Consider the following 27,807-nt stretch of genomic DNA (forward strand, 5'->3'; position numbering starts at 1 on the left):
TGTGACAAGTCCTCCTACCTTTTGTCTTTGCATATATCTTTTAAAAACAAAGGCTTCATAGTTTTGAAAGCTCACAAAAACCTCTTCTGTTACAAATCTTAAACTTAAAGGAATTTTAAACCTATTTTGGGGTTCAATTCTTCTCCCATCCTCCTTATGTCAAGGTGACTTCAAGAGTGAGGTCTGTGTAGGTAATTAATTTCTGCAATAGAGAAAACGTTGATTGGCGTTTTGGTCCCCAAATGTCCAGATGGCACTTTTGATTGAAAAAATCGACATAGGCACTGATAGGTATTTTAGGATGAAAGGAAAAGGAAGCCATGTCTGCCCTGGTTGATGCCCCCTTTGAAGGGGAGCCTGCATTTATTATTTTTACAGGAAAGGAAGTAAGTTTGTTGGGCCGCCATCCTTCCCCATGTTTGTCATCCTCATAACAACTTCAAAATAAGTCCTATATTCATTTGACAGATGAATACATTTTGGTTCAGGAGATTAAGTGATTTACAAGCTAAGAGAGGATTAGAATTTGGGTTTGTCTTTCTGTAAAGTCCGGGCTTTTGTGTCTGTCTTCTCTCTTATTTTCTGTCAGAGAATAAATATGATTAACTGGGCAACTCACTTCATTGTACGGTTTGCAGGGATTCACAGACCAACCACTTAAAGCTCCCTCTTCCTCTAGGAAAACTAGAGAGGATGGAGTTAAACAGATAAAAATAGCACAGTCATTTTAGAACTCTAGATTTAAAACAGGAATAGATGCACAAGGGAAGATGATGTTTGATTATGACACATAATGGATTCCTGAAACGCTTAAATGTAATTAAAGATATAAAAAGGATAGAGGGAAACGTACAACCATTATGAATGTACAGCACTGTATGAGTTGATTTTTTGAGACACAGCACTAGCTACAGCCTCTTGTCCGTTAAAAAAAAAAAAAGAAGACTCAAAAGAGAGAAGGCAGCTCAGGAGGACAAAGACAACGTAAACGTGGAGCTGGGTGCAGGCGGTGTTGGTGGGGAAAGGGAAGGAGTGAGGGAAGTAAATGTAGTGGAGGGAGCCTTAAAGGAGACCCCCTGAATGACAGAAACACTCTGGGATGCTCGGTAAGTCTCACGACTTCACTGGCAATCTAATACAAATGAATACAAGTCAACGGCAGTCTATATCCTGGAGGTTTAGTGTATTCAATTCTGTTTTGCAGGGAGTCAGGAGTCCAGAATGTATGTTCGGCAGTACCTTCAAGAAAGCAACGTTTCTCTTGATGCACCTGCTCTGATAATTTGCGCATCTGACTACACAAATGTGCCTGCAACTGATAGGAGGGTCCAGTTATGCTGGATTAAAGATTCCAACGTAGTAGGGAGCCTGGAACCTTCCCAGAGTTTCTCCCGCTTTCAGAAGTCACAAATTCAGATTGACAAGAGCATTTCTAAAAACTAGAGTCTTGGCATTTGTCTAGCTTCAGGTAAATGATGGTGGTGGTCATTACTGTGAGAGTTTGAAAGTCACATCTCTTGCTCCAGAACGCACTTCATGAAAGGACACTGGACTATTATATACGGTAAGGGAAAAAAAAAAAAATCTTAAAGGTATACTCCTTTTCTTTCGAGAAAAAAAAAAAATTGCCATTTTTAATCTTAAAAACTCTGCTGGAATTCCGAAGCAGTGACCAGGTCTTTTATGTGTCTGTCAGTGAGAGCAAATAAGCATAAAAGGAAATTATACGTGCATTACAACTCTAGCGTGAGAGCAGGGTTTCTTAATTTCAGCACTGCCGACACTTGTGTCTGGGCACTTCTCTGCGGAGGGCCTCCCTGTGCATTGCAAGATGGTGAGCAGCACCCGACCTCCACCCGCTAGATGCCGTAGCAGCCCTCCCTCCAGACGATACACCCAAAACGCCCCAGACGTTGTTGACTGGCCCATCGTGGGCAACCCTGACCCAGGTGAGAACAAACCCCTGCTTTGGAGAGATGACATTGTTTCTTTTGATTCTGCTCTCAGGGAGACTTGTTTTCCTTTTCTCACATTTCTCATCATCCGAAAGCTTCCTACTCTCACTTCCCAGAAAACGTAAATTCCCTGAGAACAGGAAGCTTGTCCAACTTGCTTAGCATACTCAGAGCTTATCAGCTTTAGTAAATACGTTTTGAATAAATGGATAGAAACAAAATCAAAATAAATCTGCTCGTGCTCTATCTGGGTGGATAAAACATGTGATTTCATTAACAATATGTTTAAATCTATGCGAGTTATTCAGCTTTGTATCAGATGGAATTTAATGGATTAATTTTACAAATAATAGAAATCTTTCACTTTTACCCAGTGTCCTGTCTCCTAATTGGGTTAGAAACTCATCTAATGACCACTGTATGCAAGAGACATAAGTGAGAAACATAACAGACATGGTGATTGCTTTGCAATTTATAATCTGGGGGAAACTACAGAATCGAGGCATACTGTCGATCGATTGAAAGGGAAAAAGCAATGCCCACATTTAAACTGTCGTTTGGCTCTGCTTACTTTTCAGTGGGATGTTCTGGGGATTGAAATGACGTGTTCTAACACACGGGAAGACATCCGTGGTGAAGGAGCTCACAGCCTTCAAGAGGAAATGGAGGAATGAGGGCAGCTGCGGGACACGCTACCCAGGAAAGCCAGAGGGTCGAGGGTGGGAGCAAAATGAGGGCGCGAAGGTTATTCAATCCAGTCACCGAGGGTGTAGGGACGGGAGTGCTAACCTCAGTCGGAAGGAAGCTAGTCGTTGCAAAGCTCAGAGGCCAGGAGCAGAATTCCCAACAGTGTCTGAACTGTAACGTGTTTATCCGTGAGACTGTGGAATAAGGGCTGGCAGGTTTGGAAACAGCAGGCAGCTATTGCTGGGGGCTCCCAGCAGCAGAGAAGCTCCCCATTGCTGGAGAGCAGGGGTGGGGCAGGAAGTCAGCCTTCCTGGGTGCCAGCGCTCCAACCTGCATGCAGACACGGGGGCTCAGAGTCCGGCTGCCTCAGAGGGCCGTGAGGGGCTCTCACCTAGGTGTGTTCTAAGACTCTCGGGCGTCTAGTTTGGGGGGTGCGTGCTTATTTTCTCTGAAGATTTCATCCAGTTGTAGTAGAGCCATGAAGTGAGGAACGTCTTGGGCTGCAGTGGCCAGTAGGCACGTTGCAGCCCCTGCAGGCTGGGCCGTCTCCCTCCCAGCTCATTGTGGGCTCAGAGACACATGCACTGTCCGTTGTCTTTGGGGGCCCACGGGTAACTTGGTCCCGTTGTTCTGGAACGAGGGAGAATGGAAAGAGAAAGGGATGGAGGGAGAAAAGAATATAATGGGAGAACAGAATATACTTTGTAAACATAAAAATCTTAGATCGTTCATGGATTTTATGCTGAAGTTAAAAGTACAGATTACCCAGTTGCAAATCCAAAGTATGTGCAACGTCATTTCCTGTCATTGTTTTATGGATTCCACAACGACCTGAGTGTAAACAACCCTCCCTGGAATTTTTCAGACGGAATTCCCCAGAACAGAAGCATGCTTCATCTGCATGGGGCCAATACTCCATCTCCTGGAGCGGACAAGACGTGATGAGCTCTGACGGAATGCCACTTAATAAGAACTATTTCCAGTCGCAATGTGACGGTAGCTTTCTACAAATGTAAGTTATTATGTTTTCCTTGACTATACACGTATTCAGCTGCACTTCGGGGAGAACAACGCTTCCCAAAATATCCCCTCAAGACAGAACTTCCTGCCACCGTATTTCATGGCTGAACAACCCAAGTGGGAGTTTCCTCTTGCTGTATCTATTCAATTCTTACCCTTTCATTTCTCCTCCTTTAAAACCCTCTTCCTTCTCCCATGGCTCTCCTGAAACGGCTCTCTGGGGTCACTTGTGACTCTCCGCTCCTCCTGGACTTCTTGGTCTCCTCCTGGCCTCTGAGGATTCAGCTGCCTCTCTGTTCCCTCCTCGTTGGGACCACGTGAGCCTGAGCGACTTTCCTGCTGCCTCTCTTATGGTAAAGCTGACATCATTGAACTCCCCGGATCCTTGAACCCTGGCTCTCTGCCTGTGCCCCAGCAGTGGCGGGCTTCTCCCTACAGCTCCACCGGCAGCTAACAGAGCTACCGGACTCCTTGCCTTCCTGGTCTCCCTCTGTCCACTCTTGGTTCCTCTCGAAGGCACTTCACTTGAATACACCCCTTGCACTGGTTCTGGGAGAAGGTGACACGCCCTGTCTGTCTCCTTATCCTTCATCTCTGCCCCTCCTGTCGCATCTTTGGGTCTGGTCCTCTCCTGGTGAGTGTGTCCCCCCCACTCCTTCAGAACTCTCACCCCTCCCACAGTTCTATCCATGGCAACACAGCCTAAATAGAGTCCTCAAATCTAACCTTTCTCCCCGAGCTCCCAACTGGGTTATTTTCAGCCGGATGCCAACAGTACCCACTTTGCATTTGTACAAAAGCAAATCTACGACACCCAGACCCCCGTTTTCCAAGGACGCATGGTCGTCGTTGGTTATCCTGTCCTTCCTCTTTTCCTCTGCTCTGGCCCAGAGCAGCCTTCTGTGTGGTGCTGAGGTTGGAGTGGGATTTGGCCGGTTCAGTTCTGATTTGCATCTACCTTACGCTCGAACTTAGAGACTCCAGGCCCCAAGGGTAGGGTGAAGGCGCCACTGAAACCCAAACCCAAATGAGGGGTCATAGCCCATCGTCTCTTGAGCCAAAGCAGCTTGAAAGCTCCAACACTCACCTGATTTCTCTGGTGTATGGCTCTTCCCCAAAATGACTAGTCTGGCAATGCCATAGGGTCTTTTTTTTTTTTTTTTTTTTTTTTTTTCCAGTTTTTAGAAAAGTTTTATTTTATAATGGAGTATACTTGATTTACAATGTTTTGTTAATTTCAGGTGTACAGCAAAGTGATTTAGTTATACATATACACGTATCAATTCTTTTTCAGAATTTTTTCCCATATATAGATTATTACAGAGTACTGAGTGGAGTTCCCTGTGCTATACAGTAAGTCCTTGTTGACTATTTTATATATAATAGTGTGTATTTGTTAATCCCAAACTGCTAATTTACCCCTCCCCACCTCTTCCCCTTTGGTAACCATAAGTTTGTTTATGTCTGTGAGTCTGTTTCTGTTTTGTAAATAAGTTCATTTGTGTCATTTTTCTTAGATTCCACATGTAAGTGATATCATGAGATACCTGTCTTTCTCTGCCTGGCTTACTTCACTTAGTATGATCATCTCAGGGTCCGCCCATGTTCCTGCAAACGGCGTTATTTCATTCTCTTTCGTGGCTGGGTAGTACTCCAGTGTGCATATGCACCACATCTTCTTTATGCATCCCTCTGTGGGTGGATCCATAGGGTCACTGCAGCTCTTGGATGCTCCTAGCAAGCCTTTAGAAGGACAGTCAGCGATATCTGTTCTCCACCATGACTTTAATTCAGACCCTCACATCCTCTCACGGAATTATAATCACCTCTGCAGCTGGTTCCTTAAGTCTTGTTTCGTTCCCACTCGGCGGTTTCCGACTTACCTCCCTGAAATGTCACTGTGACGCCGTCCTCCTGCCACACCCAGGGGTCCTCAGTGTCTTTCCGCTGTTGAGGGAGTCTTCACACACTCCTCAGGCCGGCCGGGCCGGCACAAGCTTATTTCCGGGGCATGCCCCAGTCTCATCTCCCGCGGTTCACCACGCTGCGTTTAGAAGACGCTTCACATGAACGAATTACACATTAGCCTGGCCTCTGCTTCCAGATATCTTTGTACAACCTGTTCCTTCTGCCCAGAGAGGTCCTCTTGCGTCTTCTTCTCCTTCACCAGCCAGGCTAGCCCACAAAACACACACACACACACACACACACACACACACACACACACACACACACACACACACACACACACACACACACACACACACACACACACACACACACACACACACACACACACACACACACACACACACACACCCATGCAGGAAAGTTCTCGCTGCTTTCACACCCCCCCCCCCAATGCAGGAAAGTTCTCGCTGCTTTCTTTTCTCAAGACTTGTTATCTTCTACATGCCAGCTGGTATTGCAGAGTTCTTTGTAATATATCTATCACCTCCTTGAATACTGCAGCTGTGTACCACCATTTGGGTACCCCTTCTCACCCTACTACACGTGGCACAGTGCATATTACACATGGAGTGACCCATCCTTAATTTGAAGCTACCCTTTTTTTTGAAAACTATTCTACCACATATGAGTTAATCTATGTATGCCTTTTTAACAATGAGGAAAATGTCAATGCAGGTGAGTGTCACTCTTACCAGGGTTAATTAGGCATTAACCCCATTAACAGCCAAGCAAACCAGGTGCTTAAAAATCCTGAGGAGGGGTATAAGGGAAAAAAAAAAGAAGCCTAAATAGAAGTGGACTTTTAGAATAGACCTTGGGAAAGGAGATGCTGAGAGAAAGCAAATCCAGGTCTTGTAACTGTCTTCCTGTGTCTGTTAGGAGGGAGAACGCTCAGATCCAAATAAGGGGGACCGAGGGAATTCCCTGGCAGTCCAGTGCTTAGGACTCCGTGCTTTCATTGCTGAGGGTGCAGGTTCAATCCCTGGTCGGGGAACTAAAATCCCACAAGCCAAGTGGCCAAAAAAAAAAAAACCACAAATAAGGAGAACTGAGCATGTGTGTGTCAGCAGAAAATTAGCATGGGCAGAGCTAAGGCTATCAGACAAATTGGAATTGCAGGCTGAGTCGGTTAAAAGCAGTTTGCACTTGGTTGTTTGTCCATTTTAAGCATTCACAGATTTCTTCTGGGACAGTAGTAGGAACCAGCAGACAAAGTGTAATAACCGCAAGGCTTAAACTCAGAAAGACCAAGAACACCTGGCTCAAGGAAAAGACAGGAAAATTATGTCCCTCCTTTACCATAAAGGATGCAACTTCTAAGCATTAACTTGAAGCCCAAGGAAGAACAGATCTCATGAGCAAGAGATGGAAAATGGTAATTAGTGACAGAATTCCCCTTATTTCTATGTTAATACCGTTAACATGCCCTGCAGGCAGTAAGCTGGCTTGTTTTATTTTAATGAAAGATTGTAACCATCTGAGATGTCAGTGATTTACTTGTTACCTTGGTTCCTCGAACTGTTTTTCCATACGGTCTTAAATTTTGCATCCAAAAAGTGTTCCACAGGCTTATATGCTGTACTTGGGGATGCACTGCGACCTCGGCATGGAGTCAATGTATAGTGAATGAATGAATACTGTAATGTTCTATGAACATCTCGTTTGCATTTCTTCCTCTTCAGATCCTACCTACACTTGGAATAAGATTTAAATTAGGAGAGAACCTGGATTTATTATCTTCTTGGGCATGGCACTGCTTTCCAATTCTGTTCATAATTTTCTGTGAGTAGTTAATTTTACAGGAACCCTAAACAAATATCAAATTGTTAGGCTGATTATGTGTATAATGTTGATTGATTAGTACTTAAACACATGTTGACAGAGCCTATTTGTAAAAATATGGCATACATACCTCGCCTTCCTTCTGAAGGATAGAGAGAGATGTTTTAGTGTTATGTAGAATGCATAGCACACTGGCTGTGAGATGAGCTAGCTCCAGGAGAAATGTCTGTTTACACAGAAATTTAACATTCTTATCAAAAGGTCGTCTTCAGATTTTAGGCACCTTTTGGGAAACTGGCAAATTCCCTTTGTCATGTAAAAAAGTATTCTTTATGATCTCATTTTAGAAATATATCTAAAATTAGGAATATTAATTCAAATATCACATCATGCTTATGATTTTTGGTTATATATACACAGTCTGAATCAATGTAGAAACTGTCCTCCAGTTGGATACCCTTTGGGTACAAAGAAATCCAATACGGTAGAATTTCACAAATCAGATTAATCATGTACGAGCACAATATTTGGCTCAAATATTTTGAGGACCAGGGGGTGTTAGTAATTAAGAGAACAGGAGACATATGCTAAAGCTCACACAAAAGAACTCATGTGATGATCGGCATAAAGTCTGTGTCTCCAAATTGTAGGATGTCTTATGTATTCGAGGATGAATTAGCCTTGAAGAATCTTCTCACCTCCCAAGCACCCCGACCCCATTCCAACTTTAGAATCCGCCTTTGGAAAAACCGGAGCCAGCAGAGCAAGTTCCAAACATAGCTGCCAAAGCTGGACACATGAAAAATCATGGTCTTTGTGACATCTTTCACGCAAAGAAGAGAACCAGAAGGAGGTGGGCCTCCTGTGTGTGGATTTGGCAGGAGGAGCTGGGAGGGAGTGAGTTAGCCTCTCTCTGAAGGCAGGGTCAGCTTCTGAGAGAGAAAAGGAACGAATGAGAGTCTGAACCCAGGGCCACGCCAAACGCCCTCTACGTGGGGATCACCTTGGAGAAAAGTTCTCTGAGACAGATGTGAAAGAAGAAGGAGTAAGGAAGAGGTAGTGCGAGTCTGTCCCTGGCAGGCATCCCTTTTAAACCACGGAGCAGAGGTTTTGTTCTCTATGGAAATAGGAAAAGGAATAACAGGAATAATGGAATAAAGGAGTAATGCCCCGCCTCCCCCACCAGGACCAAGAAGCAAGGAAACACATTACTAAGGAATTCCAAAAGAACACATGGCTTACCGCGTGAGTTTCTGAATATGGACAAAATGGATCCTTAACATGATAAAACAAACCCAATAGAAGATTAATATGTTCTCTCTATTAAAACGAGGTGCACGTTCCATTTACTTTGGTCTACATGATCACCAAAGTTTGAAAAGATTGATACTATCCGTTGTTAGTAAAGGTGGGGAGAAAAATGTTCTCGGAAGCTGTTTAGAGAGTGTGTCTTCCTACCACCTTCTTTGAAGGGGAATTCGCCTAGAACTTTTCAGAGTTTCAATTGTGTATTCCCTTCGAGCCAGCACTTCTTCCCGTAGTGGTTTCTCCTATGGAAGTATTGGCATCATGCAGTGATAGATGCATGAAGACCGAAGAGACTCTTAAGGGACCACGAGTAGGAGATGATCGTGTCAGTGTTCGGGTACTCAGACAAGAGCAACTTAAAACTAACAACTTAATTCAAAAGAATTATTTCTTCAACAACAACAAAAACAAGCCAATCAAAAAATGGGCAGAAGACCTAAATAGACATTTCTCCAGAGAAGACATACAGATGGCCAAGAGGCACATGAAAAGATGCTGAACATCGCTAATTATTGGAGAAATGCAAATCAGAACAAACTACGACGAGGTTATCACCTCACACCGGTCACAATGGCCATTATCAAAAAGTCTACAGGTAACAAATGCTGGAGAGGGTGTGGAGAAAAGGGAACCCTCCTGCACTGTTGGCGGGAATGTAAACTGGTGCAGCCACTATGGAGAACAGTATGGAGGTTCCTCAAAAAAACTTAAAATAGAACTACCATATAATCCAGCAATCTCACTCCTGGGCATATATCCAGACAAAACTCTAATTTAAAAAGATAAATGCACCCCTATGTTCATAGCAGCCCTGTTCACAATAGCCAGGATATGGAAGCAACCTAAATGTCCATCAACAGATGAATGGATAAAGAAGATATCTATATATGCAATGGAATATTACTCAGCCATAAAAAAGAATGAATTAATGCCATTTGCATCAACATGGATGGACCTATGGATTATCATAGTAAGCAAAGTAAGTCAGAAAGAAACAAATACCATATGATGTCACTTATATGTGGAATCCAAAATATGACAGAAATGAACTTATCTACAACACAGAAACAGACTCACAGACACAGAGAACAGACTTGTGGTTGTCAAGGGGGGCGGGGGTAGGGAAGGACTGGGAGTGTGGGATTAGCAGATGCAAGCCAGTATATATAGAATGGACAAACAACAACAAGATCCTACTGTATAGAACAGGGAACTATATTCAGTATCCTTTAATAAACCATAATGGAAAAGAATATGAAAAAGAATGTATATGTATGTAACTGAATCACTAGGCTGTACAGCAAAAATTAACACACTGTAAATTAAGTATACTTCAGTAAAAAAACTTCTTAAAAAAAGATTTCTTTGAAATGGTACTGAACGGGGAAAAAAATTAAAGTTGCAGGAGAATATACATTCTATAGAAAGTATGAACCAAATCTATTTTTGTGCTTAAAAAAAAAGATGTACTTTTGTGTCCATATTTCTACACTCAAAGAAACAATCATATGCCTAACAGATAATAATGAATATTCCTAATATATGGATATTGGGGATGATTTGAAGACTTTTTGTTTGTTTTTTAATGTACATACACTTTTTTTCCAATGTGCCTATACCATTCCGAATGAAAACACCAGGCATATTTTCAAGTAAGGTTTTCTGTCAGATGTGAAGATTCTAAAAACCCTCAGAATCCATTTTGTAAAAGGCAGCTATCCACTGCAAAACTTGTAGCTTGAGAGCCTCAAAGTTTTTCCTGTATATTTTTTTTTTCTTTTACTAAGTCTTCTGACTTTTGTGTGAAGGAAGTAAACTCACCTGAAACTAACACGTCGCATGTTGTCAGGCTCGGAAGCTTCTCTAGCTTCAAAATAACCCTGAGGGGGGAAATACTTCAGCCCACGTGATAACAGTTTGGAAATGCTTTGCATGTAGAAGGGGGATGTAAAAATAAGTGACATTTTCCTCTGCAAAATTTTAGGACTACAATACTTTTGTGAGTATTGTTGCAGATTATCTGGTGTTATAAGAGGTAAAAAGGTATGGCAAATGTACAGAACGTGAACAGAACTTTAAATAGTATTCATCAAGAGTATGAAGATACATCGTTTATAAAAACACCACCACAGTCAAAAGACATTAGCCAGTACAAAACTAAGGGTACTACAGGTGTCAATACCTATGTGTAGTAATTCAGTACCTTGCATTATTCTATAGCCATCGATTCTGCTTTGTATAATTCTGTATTCATCGATTTTCTACATTTTCATAAGCCATAAATAAAAATTTGTTTCCCTTTTTCATGACTGTTCTCCCAAAAACAACCTTCTACTGATGGTCGTAGATTATTCAGGAAGAACAAGAAAGATAATGGGAACTAAAATAAGTAGGTAAGGAGTATTCTTCTCTATCTTAAACATTCCATCTGTCTAACTATATTTATGGTATGTAAAACACCTGTTTCTATTTCCAAGGGACCAATCTGGTTCTAAAGTCGCAGCTGGTGATAGTCTGTGAGGGTGTTCAGATACTATTTCTCGAGCTAGGCAGATGGCAATCAAAAGCAACTTCATAATTTATTTTTTACCACCGTCCAAGAATTTGGACAGACTCCTGGGGACAGAACTGGCAGTACTTCAGCTTAAACAGTGCAGGACATGTGTTCCGTACGTATGCATCAGGGATAACCATAAGCATGTACTAGTCTAAGGGACCAAACACCGAGAATGATAATCTCATCATAATAATGGTCAATAATCACAGAAGTCAATACCCAGGACTAAACTGTAGACGGGCACGAACAGTAATTTCGAAGAGCAGCAGTGACCTAAACTTTCCGACATAACTGGGCTTGACTAGGTCCCCCTCAGAACAAGCAATGGCAAAGAAGGCTCACTCCAGTCTGTATAATGAAGGTGAAGTGGTACTAAATTAAGGTTTTACTGAATTGCACTAAAAAGCTGAGATGTCCAGATCAAGTGACAGCTTGGAATAAAAGCTGGGGTTACCAGAAAATAAAACGGACCAACTACTGGGAGCAGTGATTTGCACAGTTCCTTATATAAAGGACAGTAGTGACCTATAAAAGCAGGACCTCTCTTGCTGAGTAATCAACTCAGGTAGAATCACCTTGGAAGATGCAAACAATCCTCATGACCTAGACCAGGAATAAACTGGTTGATAAATCTTTCGACTATGGGCAGCTAGAATGCTCCTCATCTTTAGGGTGTGTAGGATTATTGAAACACTGGACACGTGTACAGTTGGTAAAATTGATGAAAACAAGAAAGACAACCCTAAAAATGAGTAAGAGGGAATAAGAATATAAAAGTAAAGAAACACCCTTAAATTTATTAGCACTTTTGGCCTGATTAGCCTAAGTGAACCAATCCAATTTTCAACAAGTTTAATATTATGTGTGTATTGTGTCTGCCTCATACAGCGCTTAAAGCATTTAAGAAAATCAGATACAGCAGACTGTGGTTTGAATTAAATAGAGAAAAATTCATTAGGTGTGCAATCGATGTTTAAATGCCAATAGAAATCTAATTTGTTTAATTAATAAGCTTTTGCTTTATTGATTATATAAATAAAATATGGATATTTAGAAGAATGCTATACAGGTAAATTAGGTATCAAAGTAAAAACAGTGGTCTATCAAAATTAAAAAGGACGGATGCATCAATATCTCACATTGTTTATAGCTAGTAGAAATGGGTAAGATTAAAACTAAACTCTGGAAATACATGTTGGTAAAGGACAGATAAGACTAAGGATACAATGTCCTCTGGAATATGGTCAGTAAGATCCTGTAAATGCAGAGGATATCATCACTAATTGAAAATATGTGATCTAAAAATATTTAAATTAGGTAACAGGACACAAACAAGATTACTCCATGAAAGTATTTGTTGGTTATTAATAGAATTAATTGGTAAGAGATGTTCACTGTCGAAAGGAAAGTAGGTGGTATAATTCAGCATTTGAAAGAATAAGATGAAAAAGCAAAAAGTCAAAGGACAATAAGTAAAATTGAAGACTATATATGCTTAAACCTACATCTGGATGGGAGGTGGGTGCGACTTGAAAAAGAAAAACATAACTGAGGGTTTCAGAGCCATGGTGGGGATAAAGGTAAGTTTAAGCTGTGTCAGAGACCGCCACGTTGAGGCATTTTCAATAGGCAGTTGGATAAATGGGGCTAGGGGTCATATAATAGCAAGTCTGGACGAGAGCTAGAGTTTGGGTGTCGTCAACTGATCGCATCTGTAGATCCACTAACCTACTAAGAGTGAGTGGGAAAGGCTAAGGGCTCGCAAGATGATCTGAGATGCCCCAACGTTAAGAGGTTGTGTTGAAGGGGAAAAAAAGCTAACACAGGACGCTAAGAACATCATCTAGGGACACAGGAGGAAAACCATGGGAGAGCACGCATGTTTGGGGAGAGCACGCATGTTTGGGGAGAGCATTTGGAATACTGCCAGGACATCAAGCAAGAGCAGCAATGAAAATGCCCCTGGGTTTGTCTCCTTACACCTTTCCGCTTGGCAGGCGGAGTTTTGATGGAGGGACGGTGCACACGCCAGACTAGGATGGAAGAGGGTTTATGGAAAGTAAGCAATGGAGGTGGGACGAGTCTGGCTCTGAATGGGAGTAGAGAGAAACGGTGGTGCCTCAAAGGGGAGTGGGGCCCTGGAGAACATTTTTTCACTTGTCGTGTGAGAGATACTGAAGCCTGGTGGTGATGGAAAGTATGAAAGAGAAGGGGAGAGGTTGATGATGCAGGAGAGAGTAGGTGAATGATAGAAAGAGCTCCCTGAAAGGGTAAGAGGTGTGGGGCAACAAACTAAATGCACAAATTTTGGTTTATGAGGCGGGGAGAGACATTCTCTCCATTTTAGTAAGAGGGAAGGAAAGGAAAATAGGAGTGAGTACAGGAAGATTTAATAGATTGACTATGAGAAGGGGATGGAGTTCCCATCAGATGCATTTTATTTCCTCCATGGTGTGGAAGGTGAGGATACAGGCTGATTCTGAGAAGGACTGGGGGAAGCATGATATCTAAGCAGACGAGGAAGGGAACAAAACTGTTAATCACAGTGGAGCAGCGGAAGAGTGAATTCACTAGGAAACATTTTGAAACATTAAAACTAATTTAAGGGCTTCCCTGGTGGCACAGTGGTTAAGAACCCGCCTGCCAATGCAGCGGACACACGTTTGAGCCCTGGTCCGGGAAGATCCCACATGTGGCGGAGCAACTAAGCCCGTGAGCCACAACTACTGAGCCTGCGCTCTAGAGCCCGTGAGCCACAACTACTGAGCCCATGTGCCACAACTACTGAAGCCAGCACGCCTACAGCCCGTGAGAAGAGAAGCCACTGCAATGAGAAGCCCGCGCACCACGACAAAGAGTAGCCCCCGCTCACAGCAACTAGAGAAAGCCTGCGCACAGCAACAAAGACCCAACACAGCCATCCATAAATAAATAAATAGATAGATAGAATTTAAAATGAGAAAAATCAGTTTAAAATTTAAATTCGGTTTAAAATCAGAAAACTGATTTTTGCAAAATTTGGGTACAATAAAAATACAACACATAAACTATTTTGTAAAGTCTTAAACTTTAAATTATTAAGTAAACTGCTAAAGTGATTCTACCATTGGTGGTAGAAAGAGGAATACTGTCATTACTAATCATTAAAATAAGTTACTGCAGAAACATCCTATCACCTATTAATAGACTTTTTCCTCAAATGGTAATGGAATTTGGATATTCATTTTCTATTAATGTCAAAGGTAAAGTAGTTTTCTCTAATGAGTTTAGAAACTGGCTCACCAACACTACAGTTCTATGTACAGAATGTTTTATGGACTTTCACATCAGAAAGAATACATCCTGCGGTTGTGGTATTTCCATGTTTCTCTCCCAGACACACACCTCATTTCTCCCAATCCATTATTCCATCCAACCATATCCAGGGCAGCACTGGCACCAGAGTGCTTTCTTAGCATCCTAGGATCCTTCACACCATGACTTTCCACTCTCCTATCTCCAATTTCCCACCATCAGAGTCCTTATTCTGTTTGCACGTGTTGGCTCTTTAATTGTGGTACAAAGCAATTTATTGGTTTCACGAATAGTCAAAATAAATGATCTCAGCTAGTCTGGCAGGCTCACATTTTTTTTTTTTACATAGCTGTTCTACACTTAGATGCTTTGTCTTTTGTTCTGAAATGAAAGACAACACCCTGTTCACTCTCTTTCCTACCCAACCAATCTGTTTGTTTTAGTCCACGTCTCCCTGCCTGAGATCTTGATTCTCTAAAGGAGCTCCTTCTCAGTCTTCCACCAGTGCCTTCGACTCAGCCTGTTCCAACCTTCACCAGAAACTTGCTCAATAAATTGACACTCTTGGTGTTCTCTTCCTTTCCTCCATTCACAGGCTCTTCCTCATGTGCTGACAAAGATGCCAGACACTTCTTTCCCAATTTCCCTACTGACCCCGACCAAAAATAATATCTATCCACACATCTAACTTTCAAGTTTACTCTCCTCTCTCCATCTCTTTAATAACAAACACATTGGAAAAATCGGTCTATAAAATATAGCAACACTGTATAACCTGCCATTTACGACCCTCCCAGAACAATTTCTTATTCCTGTCACTGTGGAATGCACCATCTAAGAAGCATTTCTCAAGACTCAATGAATCTCTTGGGAATGTAGTTAAAATGCAGACTCTGTTTGTGAGGTTGGGGATGAACCTTGAGATTCTACATTTCTAACAAGTTGCTAAGCAACACCCAGGACCACAGTTTGAAATGCAGGAGCCTAAAGCATCATTACTCAAAGACGTATTGGGTTTTTTCCCACAAGCTGTCATTTCAAAATGAAGACTAGAACTTTGTTTTCATATTTTCATCTCTTTTCACTCTTCAACTCATTGCTATTATTTTCCAGAGCCCATCCCTCCAACAAAACAGGCTCTCACTGCTAGTCTGTCTCTATGATGTCACATCTGGTGGCTTTCCCATCTGTATTTTAAATGACCTTCTCTGTTGAATTCAACACAGTTGACTACTCATATGATGAAAATGTACAACTCTGGCTTCCCTGGAGGAAGAGATTCTTTTAATAGCATACTGAGCAAACATCAATTTTATTCTTTATAAAAAGCCAGTAATAAAAATATTTCAGTATTTACCTCTTTCCATAGTGTTTGATCCTCATGCCAAAAAGGTGAACATGGCCTCAAAGCCTGAAGTGTCAGAATATCCAGCCCCAAGCCCACAGGACATCAGAGATGGCATGTGACCCAATCACACACAATCAGAATTGCCTCTTGGAATTTTCTATTAAGTCTATTAAAAACAATATTCTCCTTATGCCCTGTGGCCACTAATATGGTAAAATACAAGTTTTGCTCAGAGAGCAGCCACTTTACTCACCTTCTGGGGAGAACCAGTACTAAAGATAGTGAATACCTGGTGACTTCATCTGGGCAGTTGTGTGTTCCAGATAGAGCCTGGTCTGTGTGCCAAATGTTCCAGTGATTCCTCCTTCTTTCTTTTAACCCTCTTTGGCTGAAGGTCATTTGAACCGGGGTTCCCTCATGTGCAACAAAAAGTTTTGATAATTAATTGTCCTAAAAATTATCTCTTTATTTGGCTTTCCTTAAATAAGAAACATCCCTAATGCTTCCTTAGGAAAACAGACAAAAGACACTAAGAAATTACTTACCCTTTTTTGCTAATTGTTTGGATTTGTTTGTTTGTTTTTGTTTTGGCTGTGCCACTCGGCTTTTGGGATCTTAGTTCCCTGACCAGGAAATCAAATCATGGCGCATGGCAGTGAAAGTGTCAAGTCCTAACCACTTGACTGCCAGGGAATTTCCTAGATTTGTTTTTGTAGGTCTTTTTTCTTCCTTTCTTCTTTTGTCCTCTTTGATCAAAACTTGTGAGCAAAAGCAGTTCTAAGAGGGAAGTTTATAGCAATACAAGGTTACCTCAGGAAACAAGCAAAATCTCAAACAACCTAACCCTACACCTAAAGCAACTAGAGAAAGAAGAACAAACAAAACCCAAAGTTAGCAGAAGGAAAGAAATCATAAGATCAGAGCAAAAATAAATGAAATAGAGACTAAGAAAACAATAGAAAAAAATCAATGAAAGTAAAGGCTGGTTCTTTGAAAAGATAAACAAAATTGATAAACCTTTAGCCAGACTCATCAGGAAAAAAAGGGAGAGGGCCCAAATCAATAAAATTAGGAGTGAAAAAGGAGAAGTTACAACCAACACCACAGAAATACAAAGGACCATAAGAAACTACTACAAGCAACTGTATGCCAATAAAATGGACAACCTAGAAGCAATGGACAAATTCTGAGAAAGGTACAATCTTCCAAGAAAAACCAGGAAGAAATAAAAAGTATGAACAGACCAATTACAAGTACTGAAACTGAATCTGTGATTTAAATACTCCCAGCAAACAAAAGTCCAGGACCAGATGGCTTCACAGGAGAATTCTATCAAACATTTATAGAAAAGTTAACACCCATCCTTCTCAAACTCTTCCAAAAAATTGCAGAGGAAGGAATACTTCCAAACTCATTCTATGAGGCCACCATCACCCTGATACCAAAACCAGATAAAGATATCACAAAGAAAAAAATTACAGGCCAGCATCACTTATGAACACAGAGGCAAAAATCCTCAACAAAATACTAGCAAACTGAATCCAACAGTACATTAAAAGGATTTTACACCATGATGAAGTGGGATTTATCCCAGGGACGCAAGGATTTTTCAATATTTGCAAATCAGTGTGATACACCACATTAACAAATTGAAAAATAAAAGCCATATGATCCTCTCAATAGAAGCAGAAAAAGCTATTGATAAAATTCAACATGCATTTATGATAAAAATTCTCCAGAAAGTTGGCATAGAGGGAAACTACCTCAACATAATAAAAGCCATATATGACAAACCCACAGCTGACATCATACTCAACAGTAAAAAGATGAAAGCATTTCCTCTAAGATCAGGAACAAGACAAGGTTGTCCACTCTTGCCACTTTTATTCAACATAGTTTTAGAAGTCCTAGCCATGGCAATCAGAGAAGAAAAAGAAATAAAAAGAATCCAATTTGGAAAAGAAGTAAAACTGTCACTGTTTGCAGATGACACGATACTATACAAGGAAAATCCTAAAGACACTACCAGAAAACTACTAGAGCTCATCAATGAATTTGGTAAAGTTGCAGGATACAAAATTCATACACAAAAATCTATTGCATTGCTATACACTAACAACGAAAAATCAGAAAGAGAAATTAAGGAAACATTCCTATTTACCATTGCATCAGAAAGAAAATACCTAGGAATAAACTTACCAAGGAGGCAAAAGACCTGTACTCTGAAAACTATGTGACGCTGATGAAAGAAACTGAAGATGACACAGATGGAAAGACATACCATGTTCTTGGATTGGAAAATTCAAATTGTCAAAATGAATATACTACCCAAGGCAATCTACAGATTCAATGCAATGCCTATCAAATTACCAATGGCATTTTCCACAGAACTAGAACAAAAAATTTTAATATTTGTGTGGAAATACAAAAGACCCCAAAGAGCCAAAGCAATCTTGAGAAAGAAGAACAGAGCTGGCGGAATCAGGCTCCCTGACTTCAGACTATACTACAAAGCTACAGTCATCAAAGCAGTATGGTACTGGCACAAAAACTGACATATAGATCAATGGAACAGGATAGAAAGCCCAGAAATAAACCCACATACCTATGGTCAATTAATCTACAACAGAGTAGGCAAAAATATACAGTGGAGAAAAGACAGTCTCTTCAATACATGGTGCTGGACAGCTATATGTAAAAGAATGAAATCAGAACATTCTCTAATACCATACACAAAAAGTAAACTTAAAATGAATTAAAGACATAAATGTAAGACCATATACTGTAAAACTCCTAGAGGAAAAAATTGGCAGAACACTCTTTGACATAAATTGCAGCAGTATCTTTTTGGGTCCATCTCCTAGAGTAAAAATAAACAAAAAGGACCTAATTAAACTTAAAAGCTTTTGCACAGCAAACCATAAACAAAACACAAAAGCCACCTACAGAATGGGAAAAAATATTTGCAAATGATGCAACCAACAAGGGATTAATTTCCAAAATATACAAACCGCATATAACTCAATATCAGAAAAAGAAACAACCCAATCAAAAAATTGACAGAAGACCTAAATAGACATTTCTCCTAAAAAGACATACAGATGGCCAGTAGGCACGTGAAAAGATGTTCAACATCGCTATTTATTAGAAAAATGCAAATCAAAACTACAATGAGGTATCACCTCATACCAGTCAGAATGGCCATTATCAAAAAGTCTACAAATAACAAATGCTGGAGAGGGTGTAGAGAAAAAGGAACCCTCCTACACTGGTGGTGGGAATGTAAAAAGTGGTACAGCCACTATGGAGAACAGTTATGAAGTTTCCTTAAAAAACTAAAAATAGAGCTACCATATGATCCTGCAATGTTACTCCTGGGCATATATCCAGAGAAAACCATAATTCAAAAAGATACATGCACCCCATGTTCTTTGCAGCACTATTTACAATAGCCAAGACATGGAAACAACCTAAATGTCCATTGACAGATGAATGGATAAAGAAGATGTGGTAATATAGGTACAATGGAATCTTACACAACCATAAAAAAGAATAAAATAATGCCATTTGCAGCAACATGGATGGACCTAGAGATTATTATACTAAGTGAAGTAAGCCAGACATAGACAAGTATCACATGATTATCGCTTATATGTGGAATCTAAAAAAAAAAAATGATACAAATGAACTTCCATACAAAACAGAAATAGACCCACAGACATAGAAAACAAACTTATGGTTACCAAAGGGGAAGAGGGAGGGAGGGATAAATCAGGAGGTTGGGATTAACAGATACACACTACTATATATAAAATAGATAAACAACAAGGACCTACTGTATATCATAGGGAACTATATTCAATATTTTGTAATAACCTATAAGACAAAAGAATCTGAAAAAATAGATGCATACATATATATGTATAACTGAATCACTTTGCTGTACACCTGAAACAAACACAACATTGTAAAGCAACTATATGTTAATAAAAAATAAAATATAAAGAAAAAGAAAAAAAATCACTTATCCTTTCTTGGCTGTCATTGAGCATTTCTGCCAGATGAGTGTTACCATCTATTTGTCACATTTTGAAAATAAAAATATTGATCATGTGACTGAAGTCTGTAAAATGTGTAGCTTAATAAGACTATACACCACACAGGGTGTAATCTTCCTGTCTCAGAAGATTTTATGTCATTATCACATAAGTAGGCAAACATGTAGAGTTTTCATATATGTCTTGCACGTATTTAAGAGGTTATGCATCTTTTTTGCTACAGTGAATTCACTGTTCCACTTTTTAAATTCTGCTGGTATAAAAGTACTATTAATTTCTGTATACTATTATAGCATTTTTAATGAATTCTTTAACTTTTTGTAATACTTTTTCAGTTGATTATCTTGGATTTCTAGGCGCAGAATCATTCACTGATTACTGAACTATTGAGCATCTGTGGTGTGTTACCTCATGTGCATAATGCTGGACACAACTTACAAATGATACTGGTTTTGCTATTTTCTTCCACATTTCCTTAGCCTTTATTTATTTATCTTTGCTTCTGTATTTCCTAGAGCTTCCAAAACCAGAGGCACAGTAGCAGAGATGCCAGGCATACTTGTCTTATTCCTGATTTAATGGAATGTCTTTCACACTTTATTACTAGGCATAGGCTTGCCATTTGCCTGTGAATAATATTTTTGAATGATTTTTTATTGAAACCTTTTTATTCTTAATTGTCACTATTTTATTAATCTAGCATGCATATTGCAAGTTATCAAATTAATGCATCAGACCAAAAAAGTTTTTTCTTTTTGGCAATTTGCATAGTGACTTAATTTAGAATTTTATTGCTGAACTATCAAAATCCAATTGTTGAATGATGGACAGGCAAGACATCACAACCAAGTTGGCAAAGAAGGAGAGCTTACATATATTAGATAGATAGATACACAGATACAGAGACACAGAAATAAATATACTTAGATGTAAATGTTGGTATGTCCATGCATGCGTACATATACGTCCAAATTCCCTATCACTATTCACTGAGAGGACCTGGGAGTTGCATCACACCAATAAGACTGTTATTTGGCTGATAAGTTTTGTTTATACGTACCATAAATATAAATACCATTTTCTACTATAAGGAATTACAACCTTTGGATAAATAGCTGATTCCAGAGCTGGGGCAGAGAAGGGACAAGATAAGCCTGGAGAGTATTGTTCCAGAAAGCAAGGAATTGCTCAAAGAGTGATGAGGATCTGTCAAATAGCCGAAACATAGAAACAACCTAAATGTCCATCGACAGATGAATGTATAAAGAAGATGTGGTACATATGTATTGGGTTGGCCAAAAAGTTCATTTGGGTTTTTCCATAACATCTTACGGAAAAACCCGAACAAACTTTTTGGCCAACCCAATACAGTGGAATACTACGCAGCCATTAAAAAATGAAATCATGCCATTTGCAGCAACGTGCATGGACCAAGAAATGATCATACTAAGTAAGACAGAGAAAGACAAATACCGCATGATATCACTCATATGTGGAATCCAAAATATGGCACAAATGAACTTATCTATGAAATAGAAACAGACTCATAGCCATAGACAACAGACTTGTGGTTGCCAAGGAGGATGGGGGAAGGGAGAGGGATGGACTGGGAGTTTGGGCTTGGTAGATGCAGACTACTACATTTAGAATGGATAAAAAACAAGGTGTTGGGGCTTCCCTGGTGGCGCAGTGGTTAAGAATCTGCCTGCCAACGCAGGGCACATGAGTTTGAGCCCTGGTCCGGGAGGATCCCACATGCTGTGGAGCAACTAAGCCCGTGTGCTACAACTACTGAAGCACACGTGCCTGGAGCCCATGCTCTGCAACAAGAGAAGCCACTGCAATAAGAAACCCGCAACCAAGAGTAGCCCCCGCTCACTGCAACTGGAGAAAGCCCGTGCACATCAACAAAGACCCAATGCAGCCAAAAATAAATAAATAAAATAAATTAAAAAAAAAAAAAAAAAAACAAGGTGTTACTATATAGCACAGGGAACTATACTCAATATACTCAATATCCTGTGATAAGCCATAATGGAAAATAATAAAATAATATAAAAAACTATATATATATATGTATATATATGTATATATATGTGTGTGTATATATATATATATATATATATATATATATATATATATATATATAAAACTGAGTCACTTTGCTGTACAGCAGAGATTGGCCCAACACTGTAAACTATATTTCAAGTAAAAAGAAGAGAAGGACAGAGGAATCAGCCAAAATAGGCTCCCATTGACCAAACTGAGGAAAATGTGAGCATAAAAATGCATGATGATCATAGATTATAATCCATTAAATAGAAGAGGAAAGCACAAGTCCATACACATCTAAACAAATGGAAATCTTAGTAAAGAACATGATATTTATGTGATTTTAAAATACTTCCCCACAAGGTAGTTAATGTAATAGGGAATAGAGTAAGCTCATTGGGAAGAAGCTTGGCAGATACCACTTTTAACCAAGGTTAAGCCACTTCTCATCTGGTAAGATGCAATGAGAAGGTAGCATCACCTACCCTCTATGAGAAGGAAATCACCTGTGATTTTCCTGCCAATCATGAGAACACAGCAGATAAACTCCAAAGGAGGGAAGTCCTATAAAATAAGTGTAGTGGGTTGAATAGTATATCCTTCCGACATTCATGTCCACCCAGCATCTCAGAATGTGACCTTATTTGGAACTAGGTCTTTGCAGATATAATTCATTAAGAATATCAAGATGAGATCATCCTAAATTCAGGGAGAGTCCTAAGTCCAGTGACTGATGTCCTTATGGGAATATAAGAGGACAGAGACACACAGGGAAGAAGCTCCTGTGAAGACACAGGTAGATATTAAAGTGATACTGCCACAAGCCAAGAAATGCCCAGGATTGCCAGCAACCACAGGAAGTTAGGGGAGAGGCCCTGGAGCAGCTTTTTCAGAAGGAACCAACCTCGCCAACACCTTGATTTTTGGACTTCTGGTCTACTGAACTGTGAAAGAATAATTTTGTGCTGTTCTAAGCTACCCAGATTGTGGTACTTGTTACAGCAACCCTAGGAAACTAATATAATAACAGACTCATAATTTTCCAAACTCCCAGGTCCATGAAGTCAAAAAACAACAAAAAAAAGACTATAACATGGTCTAGACTGAAGGAAACTGAAGAGATGTGAAGACCAAGTGGAACCTATGATTCTTACCTGAGTTCTTTTGTCATAAAAGACATTCTTGGCACAACTGGTGAAACATGAATCAACTCTGAGGACACACATCAATATTAACTCCCTGATTTTATTATATTGTGCATGTGTAGGAGAATGTCCTTGTTTATAGGAAGTATAAGGGAAAGTGCTTGGCAGTTGGTGGGACAGCAGGTGGGGGAACTGACTCACAGGTGATTGGGGATAACTTGCTACTCAATAGCCAATATTTATGATTCTTTAAAGTTGCTATTGTTTAAAAATGTCCACCTGTCTAGTAACCGGGGAAATGTAAGTTGAAGAAAAAATAGGATTAGAAAAAATTAGTAAGTCTGAGGAAACCGAGTATCGATAAAAATAAGGAGTGGTAGGACTTCTTGCTCAGTGCTATGTGTGTGAAGGAGGTGCATCTGCCTTAGAGAGGAGTTGGCAGTATCTACTCAAGTTCAAGCTATGTGTAACCTGTGACGACTCAGCAGCCCCACCTGTGCATAGGTACCCTTGAGTTTTACACACATTGTACAAGGAAACATGTCTGAGGAGGGTCGTACCAACGTTATTTGTGAGGCTTGGAAACTTGAAATGACTGAAATGCCCATCGACAGAAACATGGATAAAGAAATTGTGATATGTTGATACAGTAGTTGAAAGGATTGAGCCTGACGTACAGTTATAGCAGGGATCCATCTTGACGATAAAAGGTCAAGTGAGAAAAATGAGTTAAAAAGGAAACAACCCAATCCAAAACAGGGCAGAAGACCTAAACAGACATTTCTCCAAAGAAGATATACAGATTGCCAACAAACACGTGAAAGAATGCTCAACATCATTAATCATTAGAGAAATGCAAATCAAAACTACAATGGGATATCATCTCACACCGGTCAGAATGGCCATCATCAAAAAATCTACAAACAATAAATGCTGGAGAGGGTGTGGAGAAAAGGGAACCCTCTTGCACTGTTGGAGGGAACGTAAATTGATACAGTCACTATGGAGAACAGTATGGAGGTTCCTTAAAAAACTAAAAATAGAACTACCATACGACCCAGCAATCCCACTACTGGGCATATACCCTGAGAAAACAATAATTCAAAAAGAGTCATGTACCAAAATGTTCATTGCAGCTCTATTTACAACAGCCAGGACATGGAAGCAACCTAAGTGTCCATCAACAGATGAATGGATAAAGAAGATGTGGCACATATATACAATGGAATATTACTCAGGCATAAAAAGGAACGAAATTGAGTTATTTGTAGTGAGGTGGATGGACCTAGAGTCTGTCATACAGAGTGAAGTAAGTCAGAAAGCAAAAAACAAATACTGTATGCTAACACATATATATATGGAATCTAAGAAAAAAAAAAAAGGTCATGAAGAACTTAGGGGCAAGATGGGAATAAAGTCACAGACCTACTAGAGAATGGACTTGAGGATATGGGGAGGGGGAAGAGTAAGCTGGGACAAAGTGAGAGAGTGGCATGGACATATATACACTACCAAACGTAAAATAGATAGCTAGTGGGAAGCAACCGCATAGCACAGGGAGATCAGCTCGGTGCTTTGTGACCACCTAGAGGGGTGGGATAGGGAGGGTGGGAGGGAGGGAGACACAAGAGGGAAGAGATATGGGAACATATGTATAGGTATAACTGATTCACTTTGTTATAAAGCAGAAACTAACACACCATTGTAAAGCAATTATACTCCAATAAAGATGTTTAAAAAAAAAAAAGGATATGCACTGAATGATGAGATTATATAAATGCTAAAAGGCACACAGAAATACTTTATTTTCTTATATCTGTATGTGTGTTTGTGTATGCATATGGATACGTATTTATTACAGGCCAGTTTCAGTACAATTGTTACCTTTGGGAAACGGGAGAGAGGGGGAATAAAAGAAGAGGAGCTTTCGATTTAAAATGTAATATTTTTGTGTGTTTTTTAAATGTCGAAGCAAATGTGCTAACTGCCAACAGTTAAATTAAGGTATGAAATATGAGGTTGTCCCTTTTAAGGCTGTCTGAATTTTTCTTTTTCCAGTATGGAAAAATACTGTACAAGTAAATAGACTGTTTTCAAAAGGAAAGTTCATTCTGATTAAAATAAAGCAAAAAAAAAAAAAAAAAAAAAGGGTGGGGTCGTGCCGTAAAAGGAGAATGTATGGACATGGATGCCCATCTCTCTGATACAGCATTCAGAACATTTCTGACCACCCACACACAACAACGTGAAAAAGAAAATGCATTATTATTATTATTGATTTCGCATTATCTGTGCCCAAACCTTATCAAGCTAACCCAAGAGGAAAATCATCCAAAGAAGATCCATCACCAACAGTACCACCCCACCCACAGACACAACCAAACCACTGCAAGGCGGCATCTCTAACAACGTCTACACAATGGCACCTGCGTGTGGTTGGGCAGGTGTTATGTACAACGAAAACATGGAAGATCGGCAGTACGATGACAAAAATACAGTAACTTCCCAGCAGATGGCAAGAAAACACCTTGAGGAAATGGAGCCATGTTCTGAACTCCTAGGAAGGTGCCAGTGGAAGAACCGGTGACACTTTATCTGAGGCCACTCCTGTTATTCTATAGCACACTATTCTATTTGTTTTTGTGATTTAATACCATATGCCTTTCTTAAACCTTGTTTATTTGCACAGCTACTTGTTACTATCTTCTACTGTCTTACCCTTTAAACAGATATTCCATGAAGTCAGGGACCTATTCCGTTTGTTCACTTTCACATCTCAACCATCTAGCACAGATGCTGGCACCCACTAAATTCTCAATCAATACTGATGGCATAGACCCGAAAGCAACAGATGAAACATCTTCTATCCGGTCCTTCTAATGCATGTAAACATCTTGCAGATCACTGGTATTTTGAAATGTACATTAAAACTACATTGGTGCCATACCAATACTTAAATGACACTGTAAAAATAATATGGATGTCAATGAATGAATTATTCCCTCTGAGCAAATGGGATAGATCCGTGTAATACCTGAATTACAGAAAGATATTTAAGCAAAGTATTTTACCATATTGCATATGGAGTTGATTCTAACTCCATATGCATTCATTTTTAATAGCAAGTTTGATTATATTTTACTGACAAGGAGAGTACAGGCATTGTAAAACATAACAAATTATATTGTTGGTATATAAAATAACAAATGACAATGAAATCAACTGTACTCTTTCATACAAAAATTGTATGAGCTTGTAATACTAAATTGTTCAAGACAGAATCTAGCCAATTGATTATATAATCACTGTTCAAAGCTGACCATGACCTATATAAGATATCAACTATTTACATATTTAAAGCTAAAGTCACTATTTGAAAACCCACAATGTGGCTGAAAAAATTACTTTTTGAGTTATATTATTAATTGAGTAAAGACTTCCATTATGGGATTACTATCACCATTTCAGTAGATATTTATAGATGAAATAAACTAAGGAATTTTTATTTATAGCCCTCTTACAGCAGGTAGTAAATTAATATATTAATAGAAAACTGCTGTGGTTTTGGAGTAGAAATTATTTCCGTGCAATGTTCTACAGCCATAAAGTTAGATAAAATATATTTAAGAACTTAGGCTGAGAGGAGAAATGAATATTTCAAACATAGTACTGATTATTTATTCTACCGTGCCATATTTGAAGGGTGATTTTTTTTTTAATAAAGGCATTTTAAACACAAATTGAGAACTTCAGTGACTCTGATATTCTAAAATTTGGTTAGAACAGTGTTTTCAGACTCTAGCTCCTGACTCGTTAGCAGCTGTGAAATCATTTAAATGTCATGACAATATTTTTTAAGGAAATGTGATAAAATATCAAAAAGAATTACATATAATGAGAGTATTGTCTTATGAAATTATTTTTAATTTTTTAATTTATGTATACATATGTGTATATAAAATATATGCATATAGGTATTGGATCACCATATAAAGTAGGTCATATTCAAGAAAGGTAGGAAATTTACAGACTTCCCTGGTGGTGCAGTGGTTAAGAATCCGCCTGCCAATGCAGGGGACATGGGTTCGAGCCCTGGTCCGGAAAGATCCCACATACTGCGGAGCAACTAAGCCTGTGCGCCACAACTACTGAGCCTGCGCTCTAGAGCCCACGAGCCACAACTACTGAGCCCACGTGCCACAACTACTGAAGCCTGTGCGCCTAGAGCCCGTGCTCTGCAACAAGAGAAGCCACCGCAATGAGAAGCCCACACACCACAATGAAGACTAGCCCCCGCTCGCTGCAACTAGAGAAAGCCCCATGCAGCGACAGAGACCCAACGCAGCCTAAATTACTTAATTAATTTTTTAAAAACTCATTTAAAAAAAAAAAAGAGAGAGAGGTTGGAAATCTCTGAAGAGAATGGTGTACCAAGCATCACAATATATAGGTGGTTATAACGGGCAATCAAACAACCTTACCGTGTTTGGAAACACGTTTTCAGATTGCAAAACCAGAAAACCTGTTCAAATTCAATCATGTATTCAGTTCTCAGCGTGCTAGGCTGGGATTTGCAAAGCTGCTAATCTAACAACACACTTGATAGTGAAACATGAGGAATGACAGTAGA

The 27,807-nt window shown here is 39.6% G+C and overlaps 2 protein-coding genes across 8 annotated transcripts in view; one reads left to right on the forward strand and one right to left on the reverse strand.

Moving 5' to 3' along the window:
• The window catches only part of LOC309653433 (steryl-sulfatase-like), a gene marked incomplete at its 3' end in the record, with an annotated part of 633,880 nt that extends 631,553 nt beyond the window's left edge, over positions 1 to 2,327 (forward strand). The window contains exon 15 of the transcript XR_014259158.1: positions 1,205 to 2,327. The remainder of the gene's footprint in view (positions 1 to 1,204) is intronic.
• PNPLA4 (patatin like domain 4, phospholipase and triacylglycerol lipase) overlaps positions 1 to 27,807 on the reverse strand; it is a 110,305-nt gene that overhangs the window by 39,818 nt on the left and 42,680 nt on the right. The window contains exons 7-8 of one of the 7 annotated variants that reach the window (XR_014259159.1): positions 5,546 to 5,722; positions 2,413 to 3,272 (exon numbers count right to left, since the gene is read on the reverse strand). The exons of 4 other annotated variants lie outside the window; for them this stretch is intronic. Coding sequence is in view for 2 of the 3 variants with exons in the window: in XM_082448150.1 (XP_082304276.1) it covers positions 3,201 to 3,272 (72 nt within the window). In the remaining variant the exon portion in view is untranslated. Of the gene's footprint in view, positions 1 to 2,412; positions 3,273 to 3,784; positions 5,723 to 27,807 lie in introns of those variants that run through there. 2 more of the 7 variants (XM_082448150.1, XM_082448138.1) reach the window with 2 other exon arrangements.

Source organism: Balaenoptera physalus (assembly GCF_965194825.1).
Source record: "Balaenoptera physalus genome assembly, chromosome: Y".
Classification (NCBI taxonomy): domain Eukaryota; kingdom Metazoa; phylum Chordata; class Mammalia; order Artiodactyla; family Balaenopteridae; genus Balaenoptera; species Balaenoptera physalus.